The sequence below is a fragment of the Capricornis sumatraensis genome, chromosome 12 (genome assembly GCF_032405125.1).
Source record: "Capricornis sumatraensis isolate serow.1 chromosome 12, serow.2, whole genome shotgun sequence".
In the NCBI taxonomy this organism is placed as follows: domain Eukaryota; kingdom Metazoa; phylum Chordata; class Mammalia; order Artiodactyla; family Bovidae; genus Capricornis; species Capricornis sumatraensis.
The window spans coordinates 25,650,362-25,671,541 of NC_091080.1; the positions used below are offsets into that span (position 1 = coordinate 25,650,362).

Consider the following 21,180-nt stretch of genomic DNA (forward strand, 5'->3'; position numbering starts at 1 on the left):
CCAAAAGAAAAAAGAATTCAGCCTTGAAGTCTGGGAAAAGGAGACCTCAAGCACAATAAATTAAAAAAAAAAAATGAAAAGGCAGGAACAAATGAAGGAACAAATTAGAAACACAGAAGTCCAAATAAATGAAGAGGAAATAGGCAAACTACCTGAAAAAGAATTCAGAATAATGATAGTAAAGATGGTAAAAAAAAAAAAAAACCTTGAAAACAAAATGGAGAAAATGCAAGAATCAATTATCAAAGACCTAGAAGAGTTACAGAATAAACATACAGAGACAAACAACACTGAAATTAAAAATGTTTTGGAAGGAATCAATAACAGAATATCTGAAGCAGAAGAATGAATCAGTGACCTGGAAGATAAAATGGTGGAAATAATTTCTGAAGAGCAGAATAAAGAAAAAGAATGAAAAGAACTGGGGATAGTCTCAGAGACCTCTTGGACAATATCAAATGCACCAACATTCAAATTATAGGGCTCCCAGAAGAAGAAGAGAAAAAGAAAGGGTATGAGAAAATTTTTGAAGAGATTATAGTTGAAAATTCCCCCAACATGGAAAAGGAAATAGTCAAACAAGTCCAAGAGCCACAAAGAGTCCCATACAGGATAAACCCAAGGAGAAACACGCCAGGACACATACCAAGTGAGCTAACAAAGACTAAACACAAAGAAAGAATATTAAAAGCAGCAAGGGAAAAGCAACAGGTAACATACAAGGGAAACCCCATACGTTATCTTTCAGCAGAAACTGTGGGCCAGAAGGGAATGGCAGGATGCATTTAAAGTACTGAAAGGGAAACATCTACAACTGAGATTATTGTACCCAGCAAGGATCTCATTCAGAACTGATGGAGAAATAAAAAGCATTTCAGACAAGCAAAAGTTAAGAGAATTCAGTATCTCTAAACCAGCTTTACAACAATTGTTAAAGGGACTTATAGAGTCAAGAAATACAAGAGAAGGAAAAAGACCTACAAAATCAGTTAGGTCGCTCAGTTGTGTCTGACTCTCTGCGACCCCATGAACCACAGCACACCAGGCCTCCCTGTCCATCACTAACTCCTGGAGTCCACCCAAACTCATGTCCATCGAGTCAGTGATGCCATCCAGCCATCTCATCCTCTGTCATCCCCTTCTCCTCCTGCCCCCAATCTTTCCCAGCATCAGGGTCTTTTCAAATGAGTCAGCTCTTTGCATCAGGTGGTCAAAGTACTGGAGTTTCAGCCTCAGCATCAGTCCTTCCAATGAACACCCAGGACTGATCTCCTTCAGAATGGACTGGTTGGATCTCCTTGCAGTCCAAGGGACTCTCAAGAGTCTTCTCCAATACCACAGTTCAAAAGCCTCAATTCTTTGGCACTCAGCCCTCTTTATAGTCCAACTCTCACATCCATACATAACTACTGGAAAAACCATAGCCTTGACTAGATGGACCTTTGTTGGCAAAGTAATATCTCTGCTTTTCAATATGCTGTGTAGGTTGGTCATAACTTTCCTTCCAAGGAGTAAGCATCTTTTAATTTCATGGCTGCAGTCACCATCTGCAGTGATTTTGGACCCCCCCAAAATCAACCCCAAACAATTAAGAAAATGGCAATAGGAACATATATATCAATAATTACTTTAAATGTAAATGGATTAAATGCTCCAACCAAAAGACACAGACTGGCTGCTGCTGCTGCTAAATTGCTTCAGTCATGTCCGACTCTGTGCAACCACATAGACGGCAGCCCACCAGGCTCCCCTGTCCCTGGGATTCTCCAGGCAAGAAGACTGGAGTGGGTTGCCATTTCCTTCTCCAGTGCATGAAAGTGAAAAGTGAAAGTGAAGTCGCTCAGTCGTGTCCGACTCCTAGCGACCCTGTGGACTGCAGCCCACCAGGCTCCTCCGTCCATGGGATTTGCCAGGCAAGAATACTGGAGTGGGGTGCCATTGCCTTCTCTGACAGACTGGCTGAATGGATACAAAAACAAGACCCATATATATGCTGTCTACAAGAAACCCACTTCAGACCTAAAGACACATATAGACTGAAAGTAAGAGGATGGAAAAATATATTCCATGCAAATGGGAAATGAAAGCTGCCGTAGCAACCCTCAGATCAGACAAAATAGACCTTAAAATAAAGATTACAAGAGATAAGGAAGGACACTACATAATGATCAAGAGATCAATCCAAGAGGAAACCTGCAAGGGGACAACAGAATGAAATAGCCTGAGATCTGCTTCCCTAATGTGCCAGATGAGATTTCACCGTGTTATTGGAAAAAGACTGGGAATGATAGGATGCCTAGCAAGATTTGTTCTGAAGATTGTCTCCATAATGGTCACACCCTCTTCTCTTTCCCCAGTTCCCTTAAGAATTTTTTTTTAATAGTAGCATACCAAGAAATCTTTTGAGAGATAAAATTACCTCCTTCTTCCAAATGTAGAGAAGGCTCTAGAACATAAAATTGCATCCATGGCTTGAGAACATAAGGCTTTTTTAGTTCATGGAATGACCAAGCTCTCAGTGGTTGGTTATTTATCGTAAGGGCTTCCCTGGTGGTGCAGAGGTTAAAGCGTCTGCCTGCAATGTGGGAGACCTGGGTTCGATCCCTGGGTCGGGAACATCCCTTGGAGAAGGAAATGGCAACCCACCCCAGTATTCTTGCCTGGAGAATCCCATGGACGGAGGAGCTTGGTGGGCTATAGTCCACGGGTCGTGAAGAGTTGGACACGATTGAGCGACTTCACTTTCACTTCACTTTCAAATAACTGTGAAGGATACGAGTCTTCAGGAAACCAGGGTAGTACCTAGCACGTTCTTATAGTGGATGATATCAGTCTTTAAGAATTCTTCCGAAGTAATGACACTGAAAGCTACCTTTTAATTTTGTAGATTTGTTCATTCTATCTCAAGTCTGTGAGGTTAAGCAGGACTGACCCATAGGTTGGTCTTCATAAGAGTTTCTTTTTTCGGCTCCCTTTTGGTAGAAGGTGAAGTGTGACTTGTTGTCCAGAAGAACTGCAGGTTGTCTCATCGCCCTGCTCACTACAGCTTGAGGTTGTTATGGAGGTTGTTCTGCATCTGATAATGTACAGTCTGCCATTCACTTATAAGCCTCCTAAAATAAGCAATGGGGGCAGAGGGGTGGCTTCCCTAGTGGTTCAGTGGTAAAGAATCCACCTGCCAATGCAGGAGACGTGAGTTCGACCCCTGGGTTGGGAAGTTCCCCTGGAGAAGGAAGTGGCAACCCACTCCAGCATTCTTGCCTGGAAAATTCCATGGACAGAGGACCATGGCGGTCTACAGTTCATGGGGTTGCAAAAGAGGCAGACATGACTTAGCAACTAAACAACAACAAAAGGAAGTGGGCGACCCACGTATCCAAAGTCGCATGCGGCCTGGGGCAGATACAAGATTGGAGCTTGCGGCTGGCTGGTTTTTCCAGGTTGGGGAAAAGCTGGGGTGTCTCAGGACTGACTTGCTTGATTCCCAGCTGCACCTCTTCTCATTGCTGGTGTTCAATTAATTAAACACCGAGGCCATCAGACTGAGGATGCTCTGAGGCCATGGTGCCCCAAGTAAGCAAACAAAAACCTAAGGCTGTAAATGCCTCAAGCCTAAGAGATCAAAATCCAAGGACAACCACTCACAAGCAGCTTTAAGCCAGTCAGTCAATAATTTCCTTGCTCTTCTTCTGCCTTTTCTGTCTCTCTTCAGCTCCTGTTGGCTGAGGGCTCTTAGCCACTTCCGGTCTGGTGGTACTGCCTGATTTTAATCACAAAAGTGAAAGTGAAGTTGCTCAGTCAAGTCCGACTCTTTGCGACCCCATGGACTGTAGCCTACCAGGCTCCTCTGCCCGTGGGATTTTCCAGGCAATAGTACTGGAGGGGATTGCCATTTCCTTCTCTAGGGGATCTTCCCGACCCAGGGACTGAACTCAGGTCTCCGGCATTTTAGACAGACTCTTTACTGTCTGAGCCACATACAGGCTCAGATAAACTCTTCAGATTTTTAATAGGCCTCAGTTTATCTTTTCACACCAGAATGTATCAGTGCTTCAGGGCAGATTGAGGTGAAGTCTTGTGGTCCCAATATTTCTGCCTCAATTCTTTATTGTGGACCATTCCTCCCTTGAGCTGGAGCAATGACCCAATTGCCCAGGCCAGTCTTTCACGAGTCCTTTTTTTTTAAAAATTTGTGTTTTATTTTCGGCTGTGCTGGGTCTTTGTTGCTGCCTGAGGGCTTTCTCTAGTTTCTGCGAGCAGGGGCTACTCCCTAGCTGCTGTGTGCAGGCTTCTCAATGTGGTGGCTTTTCTTGTAGAGCGTGGGCTCAATCGTTGCAGCTCGGTAGTTGTGACGCTTGGGCTGGGTTGCCCCGAGGCATGTGAGATCTGTCAGATGCCACCGTCAGAATAACCACGCTCTAGGTTGCCTCCAAGTCAAAGGACCTCAGCTACGTCTCTCCCGTGGGTACCTCAGTGGTTTCCGGTGCTCCGCCTCCCAAGGGCCTTGGAAGTCCACACAGACAAGTCTTTCAGCTGCAGGTATCATGTGGCATTGACTCCATTCCTTCTGTCCTGCTCTGGCCCTGCTTGGGCACATCTGCCGCCTATGGGATTTCTTGGAGAACTGGTGCTTTTCAGGTTATACTGTAGCTGGGCCACAAGTGCTGCCCCATCACCCACCTAAGTGACTGATCTTTGGAGGCCAGGTGGTATAGACAGCAGGGGGTCGTGCCCCCACCCCCTCCGCCTGTGCCATACTTTGTCACCTGAGCCAAGTCCCTGAGATGGCAAGGCAAGGTGTTTGTGACTGGGGCTCATGTACACAGGCCGCATGTCACCCAGAATCCTCCCAGCATCCTGTCTCATCCAGAACCTCACATGGCTCCATGGGAGGTGTCCCCTGGCTTACGGCTGCAGCCTCACCAGACACACAGAACCTCAGTTGACAGGTGCACTGAAGGTTTTTGAAAAATTTGTTTCTAATTAAAACAATTCCTTTCGATTTCAATTCTTGCTAAAAAAATCTCTCTAAAATGCCTGAGTTTACTTCAGTGCCGTGAATCTAAGTTCACGTAATCCCTTCTCCACCGTCTGACATGGTAGTTCAGTATTTGAAAAACCAGTAGGTTTTTTTCTTATTAATACGGGCTTCCTGGCGGCTCAGCTGATAAAGAATCTGCTGTAATGTGGGACACCTGGGTTCAATCCCTGGATCGGGACGATCCCCTGGAGGAGGGCATGGCAGCCCCCTCCAATATTCTTGCCTGGAGAATCCCCATGGACAGATGAGCCTGGTGGGCTACAGTCCATGGGGTTGCAAAGAGTCAGGCATGGCTGAGCAAAACCACTTTTGCTTCTTATTAACATAAGTGTATAGGAGCATGTCTGGAAAATAAGGAATTTAGGGCAAAATAAGAACTGAAATCAGAGAATTTTTTTCAATTTAAAATATGAGCAAAAACTAAATGCCTCGGTTATTCCCCCCCACCCCAAGTTCAGGAAAATGTATCTGCTTAATTTTGAGTTTCAGAGACACAAGCTCTCACTTTTGTGATTGTAGTTAGTACCTACAATCCTGAGAAAATTTCTCAGCTGTAGTGGAAAGGATATATAACCTGAGTAAACAGGTATTGGAAGCCTTGGAGGTAAGTTGACACAGGAAATTATAGCCACCAAGCTGCATTGGCAGGCAAAACATTTGTGCAGTAAAGACAGTACAAAACTTTCTGTAGATGTAAGACTAATTCAAGTTTTGGGAACTTCCCATGGTGTCTCTTGGAGAAGGCAATGGCACCCCACTCCAGTACTCTTGCCTGGAAAATCCCATGGACGTAGGAGCCTGGTAGGCTGCAGTCCATGGGGTTGCAAAGAATCAGACACGACTTAACATTCACTTTGATGCACTGGAGAAGGAAATGGCAACCCACTCCAGTATTCTTGCCTGGAGAGTCCCAGGGACGGGGGAGCCTGGTGGGCTGCCATCTATGGGGTTGCACAGAGTTGAACATGACTGAAGCGACTTAATAGCAGCAGCAGCAGCAGCAGCATGGTGTCTCTAGTTATTGGATACAGCTGGGAAAGGACCGCCATTAAACTTCCAGGGCTGGTTCTGTGCTGCTTTAAAAAGTGTGGGAGCAGGACTCAGATTTGTGGGATATGCTCCATTGCTCTTTGTTGCGGAGTTTGCACTGAGGATGCTGTTGTCTGAAGTTTCCATCTTCTGGGCTGCTCCATGCCTGGTCCTTCAGTTGGAGATGGTAGGCTTTTTTGGGGGCTTTGGTCTATGCTTGTTGGGCTTTCTGACTGTGGTCTTTTCAGGAGGATGTGAAGCAAACAGAAAACTCAGAAACTCACCACCATGTTGTTCCTTGGATCTCATGGTCCCCTGACAGTCTGCCTTCTTTTCTCTGTCTTTTAAAAGCTCCTTGTGTTTGCTTTATATATAATGCCTAGAATTTTAAGTGCTGTGTATATATGTGTAAGTTGGTCGGTCGTGTCTGACTCTTTGCAGTCTCATAGACTGTAGCCCACCAGGCTCCTCTGTCCATGGAATTCTCCAGGCAACAATACTGGAGCAGGTTGCCATTCTCTTCTCCAGGGGATCTTCCCGACCCAGGGATCGGACCCAGCTCTCCCGAACTGTGGGCAGATTCTTTACCGTCTGAGCCACCATTGCTTAGTGGGAAAATTACATCTTGTCCATGTTGCCAGGATCTAACTTCATTTTTACCCAAGGTTTCCACAAAGAGCGATTTGCCCTGATCTATTAATAAGTATCTGGGTAGCTTGTGTGTTTTGTTTTTAACTTTGCTGCCTTCAAAAGCAATCTTGAGGGGGTTTTATTCATGTTACTGAATGCAGGGCCTTGTGGTGTCATCCTTGGCTTTCTTTTGACCCTCTTTGGATTAACGCGTGTCATTTACACTTCAGCCTGTTTTAAGAGAAGCTCTCTTGGGCGGAGCAACGCTGTGACTCCCAGGGCTCAAGACGCAGTGTCCAGCTGGCCCCCAGGCCACCCTACCCCAACATTCAGAGCCAGTGTTCCCAGTTTTTAACCAACTTACTTCATCCTCGAAGACCTCATCCCCTTCCAGTGTGCCGATGGGGTCTTTTAATACACGATCCCAAAAGCTCTCTTTGTTATCAAACTCCGTGGCTTTCAGTGGTGGAAGGCACAGCCAAAGGAGAGGCATTTGGAAAAGGAGCCGAAACAACAAACAAACAAAATGAAAAGAGAGACAGATTTACGGCATTTACACTTGACCTTTTAACTACAAATGCATAGGTCATCAATAAGACTTCACATTCATCAAACCACTTAAAATTTGACTTGGAGACATTAGTAAAACAGGAATGAAAGGGCACCTCAGTGGCAGATTTAGGAAAGTGTGTGTTTCTGGTGGTCAGGGAAGGTGCATCTGACAAAGTGACATTTGAGTGAGTCCTGCACGAAGCAAGGGAGTGAGCAGGCAGATGGCTGGGGAGGACCATCCCTGGCGGGGGGGGGGGGGGCAGAGGAGGTGCAAAGCCCCTGAGGTGGGAGGGAGTGGGAGCCTGTTGAGGTATCTGACGAACTGCAGGAGGCGCAGTATGTGTGGAGGGGAGTGAGAGTGAGGTGAGCTGGGAGGGCCAAGGCCAGCTCTTGGAGGACCTAGTAGGCCTTGGGGAGGAATTTAGCTCTTATTCCCAGAGAGATTTATTCTGACTGAGTGTGATTTTCTCTTGGAAATCCTGAGAAATATTCCTATCTCCTATCAGTTTTGTCAAAAATTGCCCATCTCCAGAATTGCAGATGGTTCGTAATTGCTAATTAAAGCGTTAAGAGATGAATCCCCAAGCCAGTGAGCTTAAAAAAAAAAACAAAAACCAAGTCTCTGGGAGATAGCAGATGCCTTTGTTCTCAAGGTCAACCACAGCCTGGTGACGGTGGGCCAGGAGAGGGGCTGGAGACCTCCAGTGTGGATGGGGTGCGAATTGAATGGAGGAACGGATAATTACAACTTGGGCCTAGATTCCCTGCTCTGGGAAAGGTGTGGATCCTGAGGCGGAGCCGGGGGGACAGGGCTCCTACGTGATGATTGGAACCCCGGGGAAATTATGGTGGCCTCTGCCTCGGCTCCAGGATGACACCAGCCCCTCCTCGCTGGGCCATTCGGAAAGCCCTGCACATCTACCGGGGGTGATGCTGGGCTGACTCAGTCTGTCTCATGGGTCTCTGGGGGTGGAGAGGGGCGTTCTTCGTCTCCATACGCGATACCTCTGCACTGTCTCTGGACTTTGGTTCAGTAATGGAAACGCTGACTCCTCTGGGCCCCTGGAGGGATGGTGAGCTCCACCCAGCTGGATCTGCCTGTTCTGACATCAGGCCAGAGGCCTCTCTGCCTGCAGACCTCCCACCCCAGCCTCGGCTTGTTCCTGGTGGAAACCTGCCTCATTGCAGGGGCCCCTGTGTGGCCAGAGTGCCCCCTCGCCCCCACGCTGGTAGTTCTTTCCCACCAAGTCCTTCCAAGCACACACCCTCTCCAGTGAGGGGCTCAAACTCAGCAAAGGCAGGGGCCCTTCCGGCTCCATTCCAGAACACTGTGTCCCCAGACTGTCCGCCTGGGCTGTGGCCTGGAGAAGTTTCTTCTTGTTGAGAAAACCTGACGAGAACCCACGGGAATTCAGGCAAGCCCTCAGGAGTAGTGGCAGAACGCGAGTCTGGGGAGGCCGGGCGCAGAGCCCCCGAGCAAGGTTCTCTGAGGACGTGCCTGCCGGCCACGGAGGAGAGGAGCCTGCCTCTGACCCTGCTAGCTCACCAGCTCCCTGTGATTTGTCAGTGCCGTCTTTTAATAGGCTTTATTGAATAATAGACACTTAATTTGAGGGGGGGAAAAACAGAAGTAGGTGTTTGTCAAGGGTGGAAGGGGACTTGGCAGGCTGGAGTTGGGAGCAGCCATTTTCAGAGGCATTTGTTTCCTCGGAATCATTAACCTTATTAGCATCAACCGGCCCCGTCTACGTGTCAAGACAAGCCCAGTAAATTCTCAGTAACACAGCCTTAACTGTGGCAGGAGGAGAAGGAAGAGCTTTAGTCCTAATTAACTTTCCCTTTGGGGATTTCTGTCAACGTCTACCTTTGTTCTAGTGGGATTATCTTCCCTCTCCTATGGGAGGACTGGGAAGGCGGGGGAGGTGTCAGGCCAGGTTCCCGAGTGGTGGCCCTGTAACCCAGGGCCTTCCCAGCGGGTCACTCAGCCCTTTGCACCCTGGGCCCCTCGTCTGTGTAGCGGGGACCATGGAGCTCATCTTCAGGGCGGCTCAGGGGACCAGCGCCAACGCGACGAAGCCGGGCGCACAGCACTCCCTGGAGTGGGACGTCTCTCCCGGACTGACTACCAGCAGGTCTTAACTCCTCTCCTCCCAGCCAATGGCTCTCCTCTAGCAGCTGTTTTTCTCCTGACAGAAGGACGCCTCCTGAATTTGGGGTGGATGTTGGAGTCCTGTGTGTTTGCCGCACAGGGCAGATCCCCGCGTTCTAAACCAGGACACGGAGGAGAGAAGCAGTAGGCGACTGCCCCCGGGCCGGCTTGGAGAAGTGGGCACAGGGGTGAAACTCGGGCCTGTTGCCCGCTCCGCCACCCTGCCTGTAGGAGCTGCTGCCGGGAGCTCGTGAGAAACGCGGACCCTCGGGCCCCTGGACTCAGGGTCTGCGTTTTAACACAAGGCCTGGGTGAATGCTCTGCACAGGAAAGTCTGAGCAGCACTAGCCTGCCCTGGCTCTCCTCTCTGGAAATGGAATAAGATCGAGAAGATTCTAGAGTGAGAGTCTGTTTGATAAGCCTCCTGTGCGGGTAACCCTGCTCCTCCCTGCCCCCATCCCAGCAGTTCACCCTCCCTCCGTTGTTTTTATTCAATAAAAGGATGTGTGCTTGCTAAGTCGCTTCAGTCGTGTCCCACTCTGCAGTCGCATGGACTGTAGCCCGCCCGGCTCCTCTGTCCATGGGATTCTCCAGGCTGGAATACCGGAGTGGGTTGCCACACCTGCCTCCAAACCATAGACTAGGTCTGGTTAATTGTAGGATTTTGGTGGAGCGATGTGTACAAGTTGGGATTCTGCCACCAAAACCCAACCTCCTCCCCTGTCCTTCTCCCTCAGAGGATTCAGCTGTCCCCTCCTTTAGTAAAAACTGAATCAGGCTCTAAGGGTACCACTTGAGGGGCTCTAATTCGTTCCCTGCCAAGGTGCCATGGAATGAGTCTGTCTGGAGGGACCCATGCATCCCAGTTAAGCCCTGCTGCCCAGACTTCAGAGAAGCTAGTCATTGACTGCCTGGCCCCTCTTGAAATGCGGGTGTCCCTGTACAGACCTTGAGTAGAGAGATGGACTTCTGGGCTGTTCCCAGGCCATTCTTTCTCACTCCCAAGACCCTCTTTCTGTTTCTGTCTCCCCTCTTCAGTTAAGGACAGGGAAGCACCTCCGGGTTCGTGGACTGTGTGCCCAGCACTTCCCTCGATTCTCTCTAGGACTCAGCACTGGCCAGACCAGCAAGGCACCCGCCTGCCTGGGAGGCACCATTCCCAGACACTGTGCAGGAAGCAGGGATCTTTGGTTAGGTTATATTGGACTCACCGTTTTCTGCCATTTGGGGTTCTTCACTGGGAACAAAGGCTGAAAACAAATAGGAAAAATGATTAATAGGAGGTGGAATGGTGAACTCTTTACCCTTGAGAGTCTGAAGAGACCGGGGCGGAGACTGCTTATGGCAGGATAAGAGGCTCCCGTGATTTCCAGCAGGTGGAGCGGTAGCTTATGCTCAGCACATGTCCAGTCCCCTCCTTTGGCTCACGGTTCGTCTTTTCCACTCGAGTTTACATTCTGAGAGGGTAGGATAGCTTTGTCCATATGAAGATGGACGTACCACTGCCGAGTACACGGTAGGTGTACAATAAATATAATTTCATACACAGTAGTTGTCGTGGAACACATTGAAAATGGGTAATCCATTCTCTTCCTAACTCTCGTGGTGAATAGTATTCCCTCCCCTTTCAAAACTCAATTTTAACTCACAATTAAAAGCATTTTACCCTTTGGTGAAGTTTCTTCCCTGAGCCTTGACTTCAAGTTCTAGAAATAAGGCTTTGGCCCACTGACCTTAATGAAGGCTGCCCTAGTCTGAAATGATTACATGAGGACTCTCTTTGGCCTGAGGCATGCTAATTCTGTGCTTCTCACCATCTCACAGATGGACCTGAAGCTTCCATGAGTCATTGAAAATCATCGTAAAATTATAAAGTTAAAATGATACCTTGTGACTCAGACTTGAAGGTGGCCAGCGTCATTGTTGATTCTTCCTCTCGTGGAGATCTTGATTTTGAAAGCACTGTTAAATGACAGAAGATGATGGCCATTGACAGTTTTACCCTTATACTTTTCAGTGGGTTCATATTGGACAGTTAGGGTCGGAGGTTCTCTCTTAGCACCCAAAGTTGATCCACAGAGGAGAAAACTTGGGTTGGAGGCCACTGCTGGTATATACTGGGTGCTTCCTCTGCCCATGTCTTCCTCTTAGCTTTGCTGACTTAACTCTGGGGCTGCAGTAAACAGTGGCTGGGAAATGCAGGCCCTCTTCTTGTCTGGTCAGTTAGGGTCCCCAGGACAGAGGGGATGGCTGGGGAGACCTGAAGGGTATTCCTCCTTCTATAGGAACCACAGAGCCAAGTGGCTTCCAGGCCGTGTGGGCTTATAATGGGGTACACCTGTCACTGTAGGAAGTGGGTGTCTCTTGTGTTTTGTGATTAAGAGCTCCCAGAGAGGAGCAGAATGAGGGCCAGTGGGGAGGCCCTGGGGCCTGGCTAGTACAGATGAGTTATGCTACTATAGTTTTTGAGAACTTTCCTAAAGTTCTTGGTTGAAAGTGAAAGTGTTAGTTGCTCGGTCATATCTGACTCTGCAATCCCATGAACTGTAGCCCGCTAGGCTCCTCTGTCCATGGGATTTCCCAGGCAAGAATTCTGGAGCGGGTTGCCATTCCCTTCTCCAGGGGATCTTCCTGACCCAGGGATTGAACCCAGGTCTCCTGCATTGCAGGCGGATTCATTACCGTCTGAGCCAATGTTATCTAGAATTTTGTGATCCCTGCTCCTTTTTGCTCCCCTGACCCCTACCTGCCCTTCTTCCTCCTCTGCATATGCACACACACACACACACACACACACACACTACATTCCATTCCTAATTGCAGGGAGGAGCAGGCCCATGATAGGAAAGCAGAGGCGAGCTGCACCCGCCTCTGCTTCCCTGCTCATGGGAACATTAGGATTTGAGCCCTGTCTGTGGACATGGATCTTGTCTATGGATGCAAAGCCTCCCTGATGAGGGCAGGATCCATGCTGCCAGCCCGGCAGCTAAGACTGAGCCCTCCGTAGACAGAGAGCTCTCTGACTACTGAAAAGTGAAATCACTCAGTCGTGTCCGACTCTCTGCGACCCCATGGACTGTAGCCCATCAGGCTCCTCCGTCCAGGGGATTCTCCAAGAATACTGGAGTGGGTTGCCATTTCCTTCTCCAGAGGATCTTCCCGACCCAGGGATCGAACCCGGGTCTCCCGCATTGTAGGCAGACGCTTTAACCTCTGAGCCACCAGGGAAGTAGTTCTCTGACTACTAAGAAGACACATTCTACCACGCATGGTTCCGGCCATTGGGACCCGTTTCCTTTTCTTAACCAATTTTCCTCAAGCTGCCTTGTTCCAGCCCTTCTGTGCAGATGGGGAGGCCAGGTCTTGTTTTCTCATTTTGTGTGGAAGCTCATCAGATATTCGAAGGCACTTATTCTTTCTCAGACTCACGTGTCTTCCAGACTTAACGCCCTTGTTTGCTTCAGCAGTTGTCTGTGGCGATGTTACCTCCAGGCCGGCCTCATGCCAGCTTCTCCTCTGAGTGTCAGCTAGTCCCCTTCTGGTCCCCATGGAGGGTGGAATCCTTCTAAGTGAACAGCGCCCTGGGCTGCTCTTGGGGTGCAGGCTGCAGCAGGGCTCATCTCCCTCTCCAAACCTTTGTAGTTGTTTCTGCTTATATGAAGCTTCTGGCCGTCACATCAGTCATGCTGTTGACTTATGGAGCCTGTGGTTGGGTAAATCATCTAGACCAGACAGGGCTTTCCCCCTTGTCCTCCTTTCTGTATTTGTGGGCCTACAAGCAGGGCCTAATCTAAATGAGCATTCTATTTTATTTAGCCAGTCCTGATCCAGGGTTTCTGGCTGTCAAGATCTTTCAGAATCTGATCACATTATCATCATGACTCAACCGCTTCCAGTCGTGTACAGGTATCAGAATTCCCCCTACATCTGTATCTGAGTCTATGATAAAATATTGTGCTGGACGGAGCACTGTGGCCCCCAGCTGGAAAACAGGTGGACTCGATCCTTAAACAGATTCTTCGGATGCTTATCCCACAGCGGCCATGCCGTCGTGATCATGATGCTCCCACCTCGTGTTTGTCTATCTTGTCTATAGGAACATCAGGAAGGCTCTGAAAATGAAACATGTTTTGGAACTCAGGCCTCCTGCTTTACCACAGCTCCTGATTTAATGACCTTGTCACAAAGTGACATAAGAGCCAGCATCACTCGATCTGTTTTTTTTCTTAAAGTGTTTGTTTCTTTGTGGCCGCACGGCGTCTTTGTTGCTGCATGGCTTTGCTCTAGTCTCGGCTGGCGTGGGCCGCGTGTGGGCTGCTCGTGGCAGTGGGTTCTCTTGTTGCAGAGCACGGGCTCTGGGCGGGCAGGCTTCAGTAGCTGTGGCTCACGGACTTCATTGCTCCTCAGCCTGTGCGGTCTTCCCGGACCAGGGATGGAACCTGTGTCCCCTGCATTGGCAGGCAGATTAGTAACCACTGGACCTCCAGGGAAGTCCTTGATCGGTTCTTACTGATCCTGTGCTGGCTCCTCCTGGTCATTCTGCTCTCAGTATTTGGCCCACGTTGATCATAGACTGTTCTCCACGTGTACGAATGTCTGTATATGGCTCCTTGCCTACCAAGACCGTCTCTTGAGGGAAGGGTGCACCCTCTCATCACCATATCTGATTGGGAGTCTGACGAGGACTCAACAGCAGTTTCACAAGCATGTAACAAATATTTATAGGTGCTTATTGTGTGTGTGTGTGTCGCGGGGGGGTGGGCACCAAGTTTTGAGGATTTCTACCAGTGGGGATATAATGCTCTGTGTTAGAATTTCTGGTATACTTTGTTTATGACCCTGCTCTGTGCTTGGCGGTGTAGACACCTGGGGCCATAAATAGTCGTTCCGGTCCTCCTCCAGCCTGCTTCGTCACCCAAGCCACGAGGCATTTCTGGTGCCTTTAGCATTCCTTCCGTGTCAGACCTGCCACTCTCTGTAGTAACAGGTTTCAAGGATTTATTTATCTGGGTGTTATACCTCCATGTTTGTTTCAAAGTGCTATTTATAGAGTCCGTGTAAAATGGTGTTTCTGGTGCCTGGGGTTGAATTTGTTGTTCAGTCACTAAGTCCTATCCAACTCTGCAACCCTGGGACTGTAGCATTGCCAGGCTCCTCTGTCCTCCACTATCTCCCAGAGGTTGCTCAGATTCATGTCCACTGAGTCAGTGATGCCATCCAACTATCTCATCCTCTGCTGCCCCCTTCTCCTTCTTGAGTCTTTCCCAGCATCAAAGTCTTTTCCAATGAGTCAGTTCTTCTCATGAGTTGGCCAAAGGACTAGAGCTTCAGCTTCAGCATCAGTCCTTCCCATGAATATCCAGGGTTGGTTTCCTATAGGATTGACTGGTTTGATCTTCTTGCTGTCCAGGGGATTCTCAAGAGTCTTCTCCAACTCTCACATCCATACGTGACCACTGGAAAAACCATAGCCTTGACTAGACAGACCTTAGTCGGCAAAGTAATGTTTCTGCTTTTGAATATACTATCTAGGTTGGTCATAACTTTTCTTTCAAGGAGTAAGCGTCTTCTAATTTCATGGCTTAGTCCCATAATAAAAAAAGAGGCTTTAAAAATAGGAATCTATCACTGATGAAATCCATTCTACCCTAGAGCTTTGCTGGTTCTCCAGCACTCTTGTGCTGAGAATCCTCTGGGGATCTTGTTAAGGATGCAGGCAGGGATTATTAAGAGAGCCTGGGAATCTGCATCTTTACAGGCAGCGGGTGCTGGGGATGCCCAGTCCTGGACCCTGAGCACCATCACCACCAATACTCACCTCCGCTCACCCCTGGGGACCCTCTGCCTCCCACAAAACCAGCACTTTGAGTTGCTTTAGCCTCAATTGTGTTTCTCCAACTAGTGGATGGGCGGCTTTTGCCCTCAGCCAATCAGATTCTTTTTTGCATCTGCCATGCTTAGGAACCCTTAGTATCCTGTCCTCCAGCTGCAGGGGGCCTGGCTTTTCTTCATGGCGGGGGTACGTCCCCATCACACACGGAGCATCTTCCCTGTGTCACTTTCCTCCGCCTTCTCCTAACTAGATCTGACCTCCTGTTTGGAGCTCCATACTTCTGGGGTTCCCCTTGTACCCCACTCCCCATCACTTCCTTTTCACTCTTTACTCTTTCAGAGAAGTCTCTTAATGAGTCTCTTTGCTCCATTCCACTGGCCAGACACAATCATGTAGCTATTGCCAGTAAAATCTGTCCAGTTATTATTTTAACACTCTCCAAAAGACTGATTGTAAACCATGGGCAGAAGGGAGAAGAAAAACCTTCATACATTTTAGGAAATTGCTGACTTTTCTTTGTGTTCCAATCTCGGCTGTAGCCACCACCCCCATGTCTCTGCAGGAGCCTGGGGTGTGACCTTGACCCTGGCCTAGAGGCTCAACACTCCACGCCTTTGGTCCAAGCCACCAGCATCACAGGATCTGATCAGTAGGTATTGCTGTGGGTGGCCAGACTTGTGCTAAACACTGAACGCACGTTGGGGACTTTCCTGGTGGTCCAGTGGTTAAGACGCCACACTTCACTGCAGGGGGCACCCCAGTTCCATCCCTGGTTGGGGAAACTAAGATCCCACACGTCATACGGTGTCATCAAAAAGGAACTCAGTAGTGGAAAGAGACTTGGCTGGAAAACATGCCCCTACAGTCCAAATGCACAGAGCACTTAAAACCTAAATTAGATCCAGACGTGACTGGCTCTATAATTAAGCCTGGAGACCAAAAGGATCGTGAATGAACGTGGCAAATGAGACACTGATTTCCAGAGGGCCCCTCTCTGAAGGAAGGTGCCCCGTGGAGTGAACAGGCCCTGGTGCCCCTCCCCCGCCTCAGCCTCCCTCTGTCTCCTTTCCCTATCCCACCTCCTTTCAGGCTTAGCGTTGGCACTTTACAGGCGATTACCCAGGAAATGACTTCCAGAATCCTGCTTATGAATATTTAGATAAGTGCTCAGATTTTTTTCCCCAGCCATCACGCTTACTGACTCTGAAATGGTTCCAGTTTTCGGGGCTCCATCGGAGCACAAACCCCCTGACACAACCCCCACATGCACCAACTTAGCCTGTAAAGTCCTCCCCATCGTGTGCTGGCAGCCAGCACCCTGGAACTCCTGGCTCGTGTGGGCTTGCCTCCGCTGCCCTTTCTCCCTCATAGGGTTTCTGGCTCCTAATTTCATGTAAGCCACATCTGAGCTACAAAATCGAGCAGGCACGGATGGGGGCGGGGAAGTGAGGTGCCGGTGGGGAATCCAACTCACTGCTGCCATGACTACAGGTGTGAAACTAATGTGTGAACCTGTGATGGGTCAGTCTCACTAAGGCTGGGTTTACATTATTAATCCTGGTGAGAGAAGATGCCGTTCCGGGGTGGATTCCCAGGATCCTAGGGCAAAGGGCCTTTGGGCTTAACTGGGCTGAGAATTAGGATCCTCAGTGCAATCTCGCCAAACTCTCTTGAGTGTCTCCTAACTGTGGCCACACAAGTTCCCGCTATGGATGGTCTTGGCTCGTTCTGAACCAGGGCTGGCTTTGACCGCACGCTTGGATAGAGATTCTGGGGTGGGTCCCAGTCCTCTCACCACGTGATTATTTAGAGATGGGCTCTGTCCCCAGGGCACCGGCCTGTAATCTGGGAAGGAAATGGCCTGTGTCCCCGCGGGAAATAGGGCCTGTGTTCATGTGGAACAAGAACAGGAAAAGTAATGAAGGGACGGGGGAGATGGGAGAAGGTATATAGCACTCTGCTGATGCTCTTTCTCTGAGGGGGGTCTAGGATGAAGGGAAGGGGGGGGCCACAGGGACAGGATGGCCCAGGAAGCTGTATGCATCATCAGTCTGACGGGCGATGCTCTAGCCTCGATGCTCCACCTCCATGGGACACCCACGAGGCCATGTCTCCCCAGCACCCCTGGAGCCTGGCCTCGAGGTGGATGTGGGGAGTGGGGTCCCATACCCATCTTGCTTTCATAAATCCACTCCGTCTGCGTACTCTGGTCCTGGGAGGTCAGAAACTCTCCCTCATGCGTCACAAACGATGAGGATGGCATCGTGTCCTCAAGAGGCCTGCTGCTGGCAGGTTCAGGGGGTGGGAGGAGGGACAGTGAAGAAGGTGGTTACCTGAGGGATGCCAGCCACAGACGGTCCACCTCCAGGCAGGGGCCGGGTTAGAAGCCCCACGGCTGCTGCCTGCAGGGAGGTTGGGGTGGTGGCGGCTGCTCCCTGGCCCGCGCAGACTTCCGCCCATCCCAGGACCATCACAGGGGAATGGAAAATAGCCCCGTGGGCCATTCTGGGTGCCAGCTCCTGCCTCACTTAGAGGGAAAGGATCTGCAGACGCCTTCAAAGGCCAGTGGGCCAGACTTCCATAATAGACAGTCCAACCTTCCAGAACATTCTCTGCCCCTGCCGGCTCACCACCCTGCTCATTACAGTCGCCCTTGCTGCCTCAGGCAGAGCAGAACAGCACTTCAAGTCAAGCACTGGGGTCTGTGCCTGCCAGTCCACCCACTGCACACAGCACCATTTTCAGGGAAGGTTTTGCAGGGCCCGAGGACAGGCCCTCGGGTGTGAGGTACAGACCCTGCTACCTGGGAGCTCAGGATTGAAAAGGGGCCCCAGCACCCTGCCCCGCACTGTGCCCTTCCTCAGGAATCTCTGCTAAGTAGGCAGGAAACCACGTCAGAGGGATGAGAGGGGCTTTTGACCCTGAAGTCATGTCATGTCGACTGGCCCCGTTGGCAGAGGCAGGCATGAGGGAAATGCCCAGCTGATAAGGCGGGCAGTGACTATGGACGGTAGGAAGGAAGTAGACTTTGGAGTCGGCTGGTCCGAGTTGGCGTCTTGGCTCTTTTGAGTAGAGTGGAGTAACCATGGGTAAGCCCCTTGACTTCTCCATGCCTTGGTTTCCACACCATTTTTTAAATTGGAGGATAATTGCTTTACTATGCTCTGTTGGTTTCTGCTGTCCAACATCGTGACTCAGCCAGAAGTATACATATATCGCCTCCCTCTTGAACTACCCCCCAACCCCACCCAACCCCTCCCGCTAGATTGTCACAGAGTGCCAGGCTGGGCTCCTTGTGTTACAGAGCAGCTTTCCGCATGGTAACCAAATGGTGAAAACTGTAATTCAAAAAGACGCCCATACCCCAATGTTCCACACCTTATAGATAATCATACTTCCCCCCTGCACCACACCTCCATAGGTGAGGACAAAATGGGAGTGGGCAGTGCTGGCTCTTAGAGGCAGTGTTGTTTTTAGAGGCAAAGTAAGAAGTTCAACGGCCTTTCAGGAGATGGGCTGGTTCCCTGTGGGGCTCAGGGTTCCCTGATGCAGGGAACGCCCCACAGGAACGCCGTTCTCCCTTCAGCGTCTGTGGGCATTACGGGCAGATTTGTGCCACCTCCCGGGGCCTGGAGGTGGGTCTGTGCTGGCCAGCGAGCCCGGGTGGAGTGGCTGTGTTCTCAGGGTGCACTACTGGGCAGGGGCCCCGGGGCAAGTGGCAAGATGCGTGGGTTTCAGTCAAGTGACCACAGGGGTCAAGAACTAGTGGAGAAGGGCGAGCTTTTCCGGCAGATGTCAAGTCTTGCCCTGCTCCGGGCCTCGAGGCCGCATCAGGAGACTCCTCTGAGCTCAGTGTCTTATCCTGCTGGTGGGATGTTGCTGGGATTCAAGGAGATAATACAAGTCCCTGTGGACAGACCTTGAGAAGTCAAAGCGGCCAGCTGACAGGCGCCAGGATTGTGCTTGAGGTCACAGAGGGCCGCTCTGGTCATGCTCATTCTCATGAACACTTGCCCTCCCTGCCATGCCTGCCCAGGGCTGGGACGATGCAAGGCCCCCTGGGGTGCCTGCCAGGGCTCTGCTATGACCTTAGCACCTGGGAAGCTAGACTGCGTTGCCAAACACCAGCACCCTGCTTTATCAGCAATGCAGGGATGCAGGACGGGGCCCCTGGTCCTAGATTCCATGTCTGTTCCTGCAGCTGCCTCACAGCGGGGACGGGCCCTGGTGTGTGCCCGGGCACCTTCACAGCAGGTGTGCAGAAGTGCGTGGGCTAGGGGCGGGTGCTTTCCTGCTTACGAGGAACCCAGGAAACACTTGATCTGAGTCTGTGCCCCCTCCCTGCTGACCTTAGCAAACACACACCCGTGAGACACTTCTTGCCCAAAAGGATTTGTGGAGATTTCGGTCTCTCAGCAGCCTTGGGTGAGGAAAATCCAGGGCCTCTCTGAGCACCCCAGGGTCAGCCTTGGACCCTGGGGAGCCAAACTGAACTGCCTGGGGGCAGACCCACGGGAGGCCTGGGGCTCCCCGCTGGGCCCGGGGACAGAAGCACACTCAGCAGCAATACGGCTGAAAGACTGGACGGGTGCCTGTGTTGGGAACAAAGCTGCCTGGGCATCTTGCTCCTCGTTCTACATGTGTTAAGTTTTCTACGTGGTGGCTCTTCGGGAGCAGAATGAAGGCTAACAGTGACCCAGAGCCCTTACTGCACATACCCCGGGTGGTAACCCCGGCTCCACTGCACCCTCATGAGTTCAGTTCAGTTCAGTTGCTCAGTCGTGTCCGACTCTGTGAGACCCCATGAACTGCAGCACACCAGGCCTCCCTGTCCATCACCAACTCCCGGATTCCCCCCAAACCCATGTCCATTGAGTTGGTGATCCCATCCAGCCATCTCATCCTCTGTCGTCCCCTTCTCCTCCTGCCTTCAATCTTTCCCAGCATCGGGTCTTTTCCAATGAGTCAGCTCTTCGCATCAGGTGGCCAAAGTATTGGAGTTTCAGCTTCAGCATCAGTCCTTCCAATGAATATTCAGGACTGATCTCCTTTAGGATGGACTGGTTGGATCTCCTTGCAGTCCAAGGGACTCTCAAGAGTCTTCTCCAACACCACAGTTCAAAAGCATCAATTCTTCGGCACTCAGCTTTCTTCACAGTCCAACTCTCTTATCCATACATGACCACTGGAAAAACCATAGCCTTGACCCGACAGACCTTTGTTGGCAAAGTAATGTCTCTGCTTTTCAATATGCTGTCTAGGTTGGTCATAACTTTCCTTCCAAGGAGTAAGCATCTTTTAATTTCAAGGCTGCAATCACCATCTGCAGTGATTTTGGAGCCCAGAAGAATAAAGTCTGACACTGTTTCTCCATCTATTTGCCATGAAGTGATGGGACCGGATGCGATGATCTTAGTTTTCTGAATGTTGTAGTATTTGTTTAGTCTTCACCACAGCCCCACCCCTGGTTGCACAATGGTAAAGAATCTGCCTGCCAATGCAGGTAGACCCAAGGGACTCAGGTTCGATCCTTGGGTGGGGAAGATCCCCTGGAGGAGGAAATGGCAACCCACTCTAGTATTCTTGCCTAGGAAATTCCCCTGGACAGAGGATCCCTGGCATGCTGCAGTTTGTGAGGTCACAAAGATTCGGACACAACTGAGTGTGCGCGCGCACACACACACACACACAGATACACACAGCCCTGGGGAAGCAGAAACTCTTCCTGTCCCCATTTTACAGATGGGAACACCAAGGTAGAAGATAAAGCGGCTGCCCTGCAACACACAGCTGGCTGGGTGGAGCAGCTGAGATTCACACCCAGGTAGCCTGGCTCTGGGGTCCTGTTCTCCATCACAGCCTGACCGGTCACTTCACCGTCAGGCCCCTTCAGCGTCATGTTGCTTGCTTCTGTGAGTGTCAATGACTGAAGTGGAGGGGATTCTG

At 50.3% G+C, this 21,180-nt stretch overlaps 1 protein-coding gene across 1 annotated transcript in view; it reads right to left on the bottom strand.

Moving 5' to 3' along the window:
• ERICH6B (glutamate rich 6B) overlaps window positions 1-21,180 on the bottom strand; it is a 54,337-nt gene that overhangs the window by 26,037 nt on the left and 7,120 nt on the right. Inside the window, exon 2 of the mRNA XM_068984755.1 lies at window positions 7,065-7,156. Within this exon, the coding sequence (XP_068840856.1) occupies window positions 7,065-7,156 (92 nt within the window). The remainder of the gene's footprint in view (window positions 1-7,064; window positions 7,157-21,180) is intronic.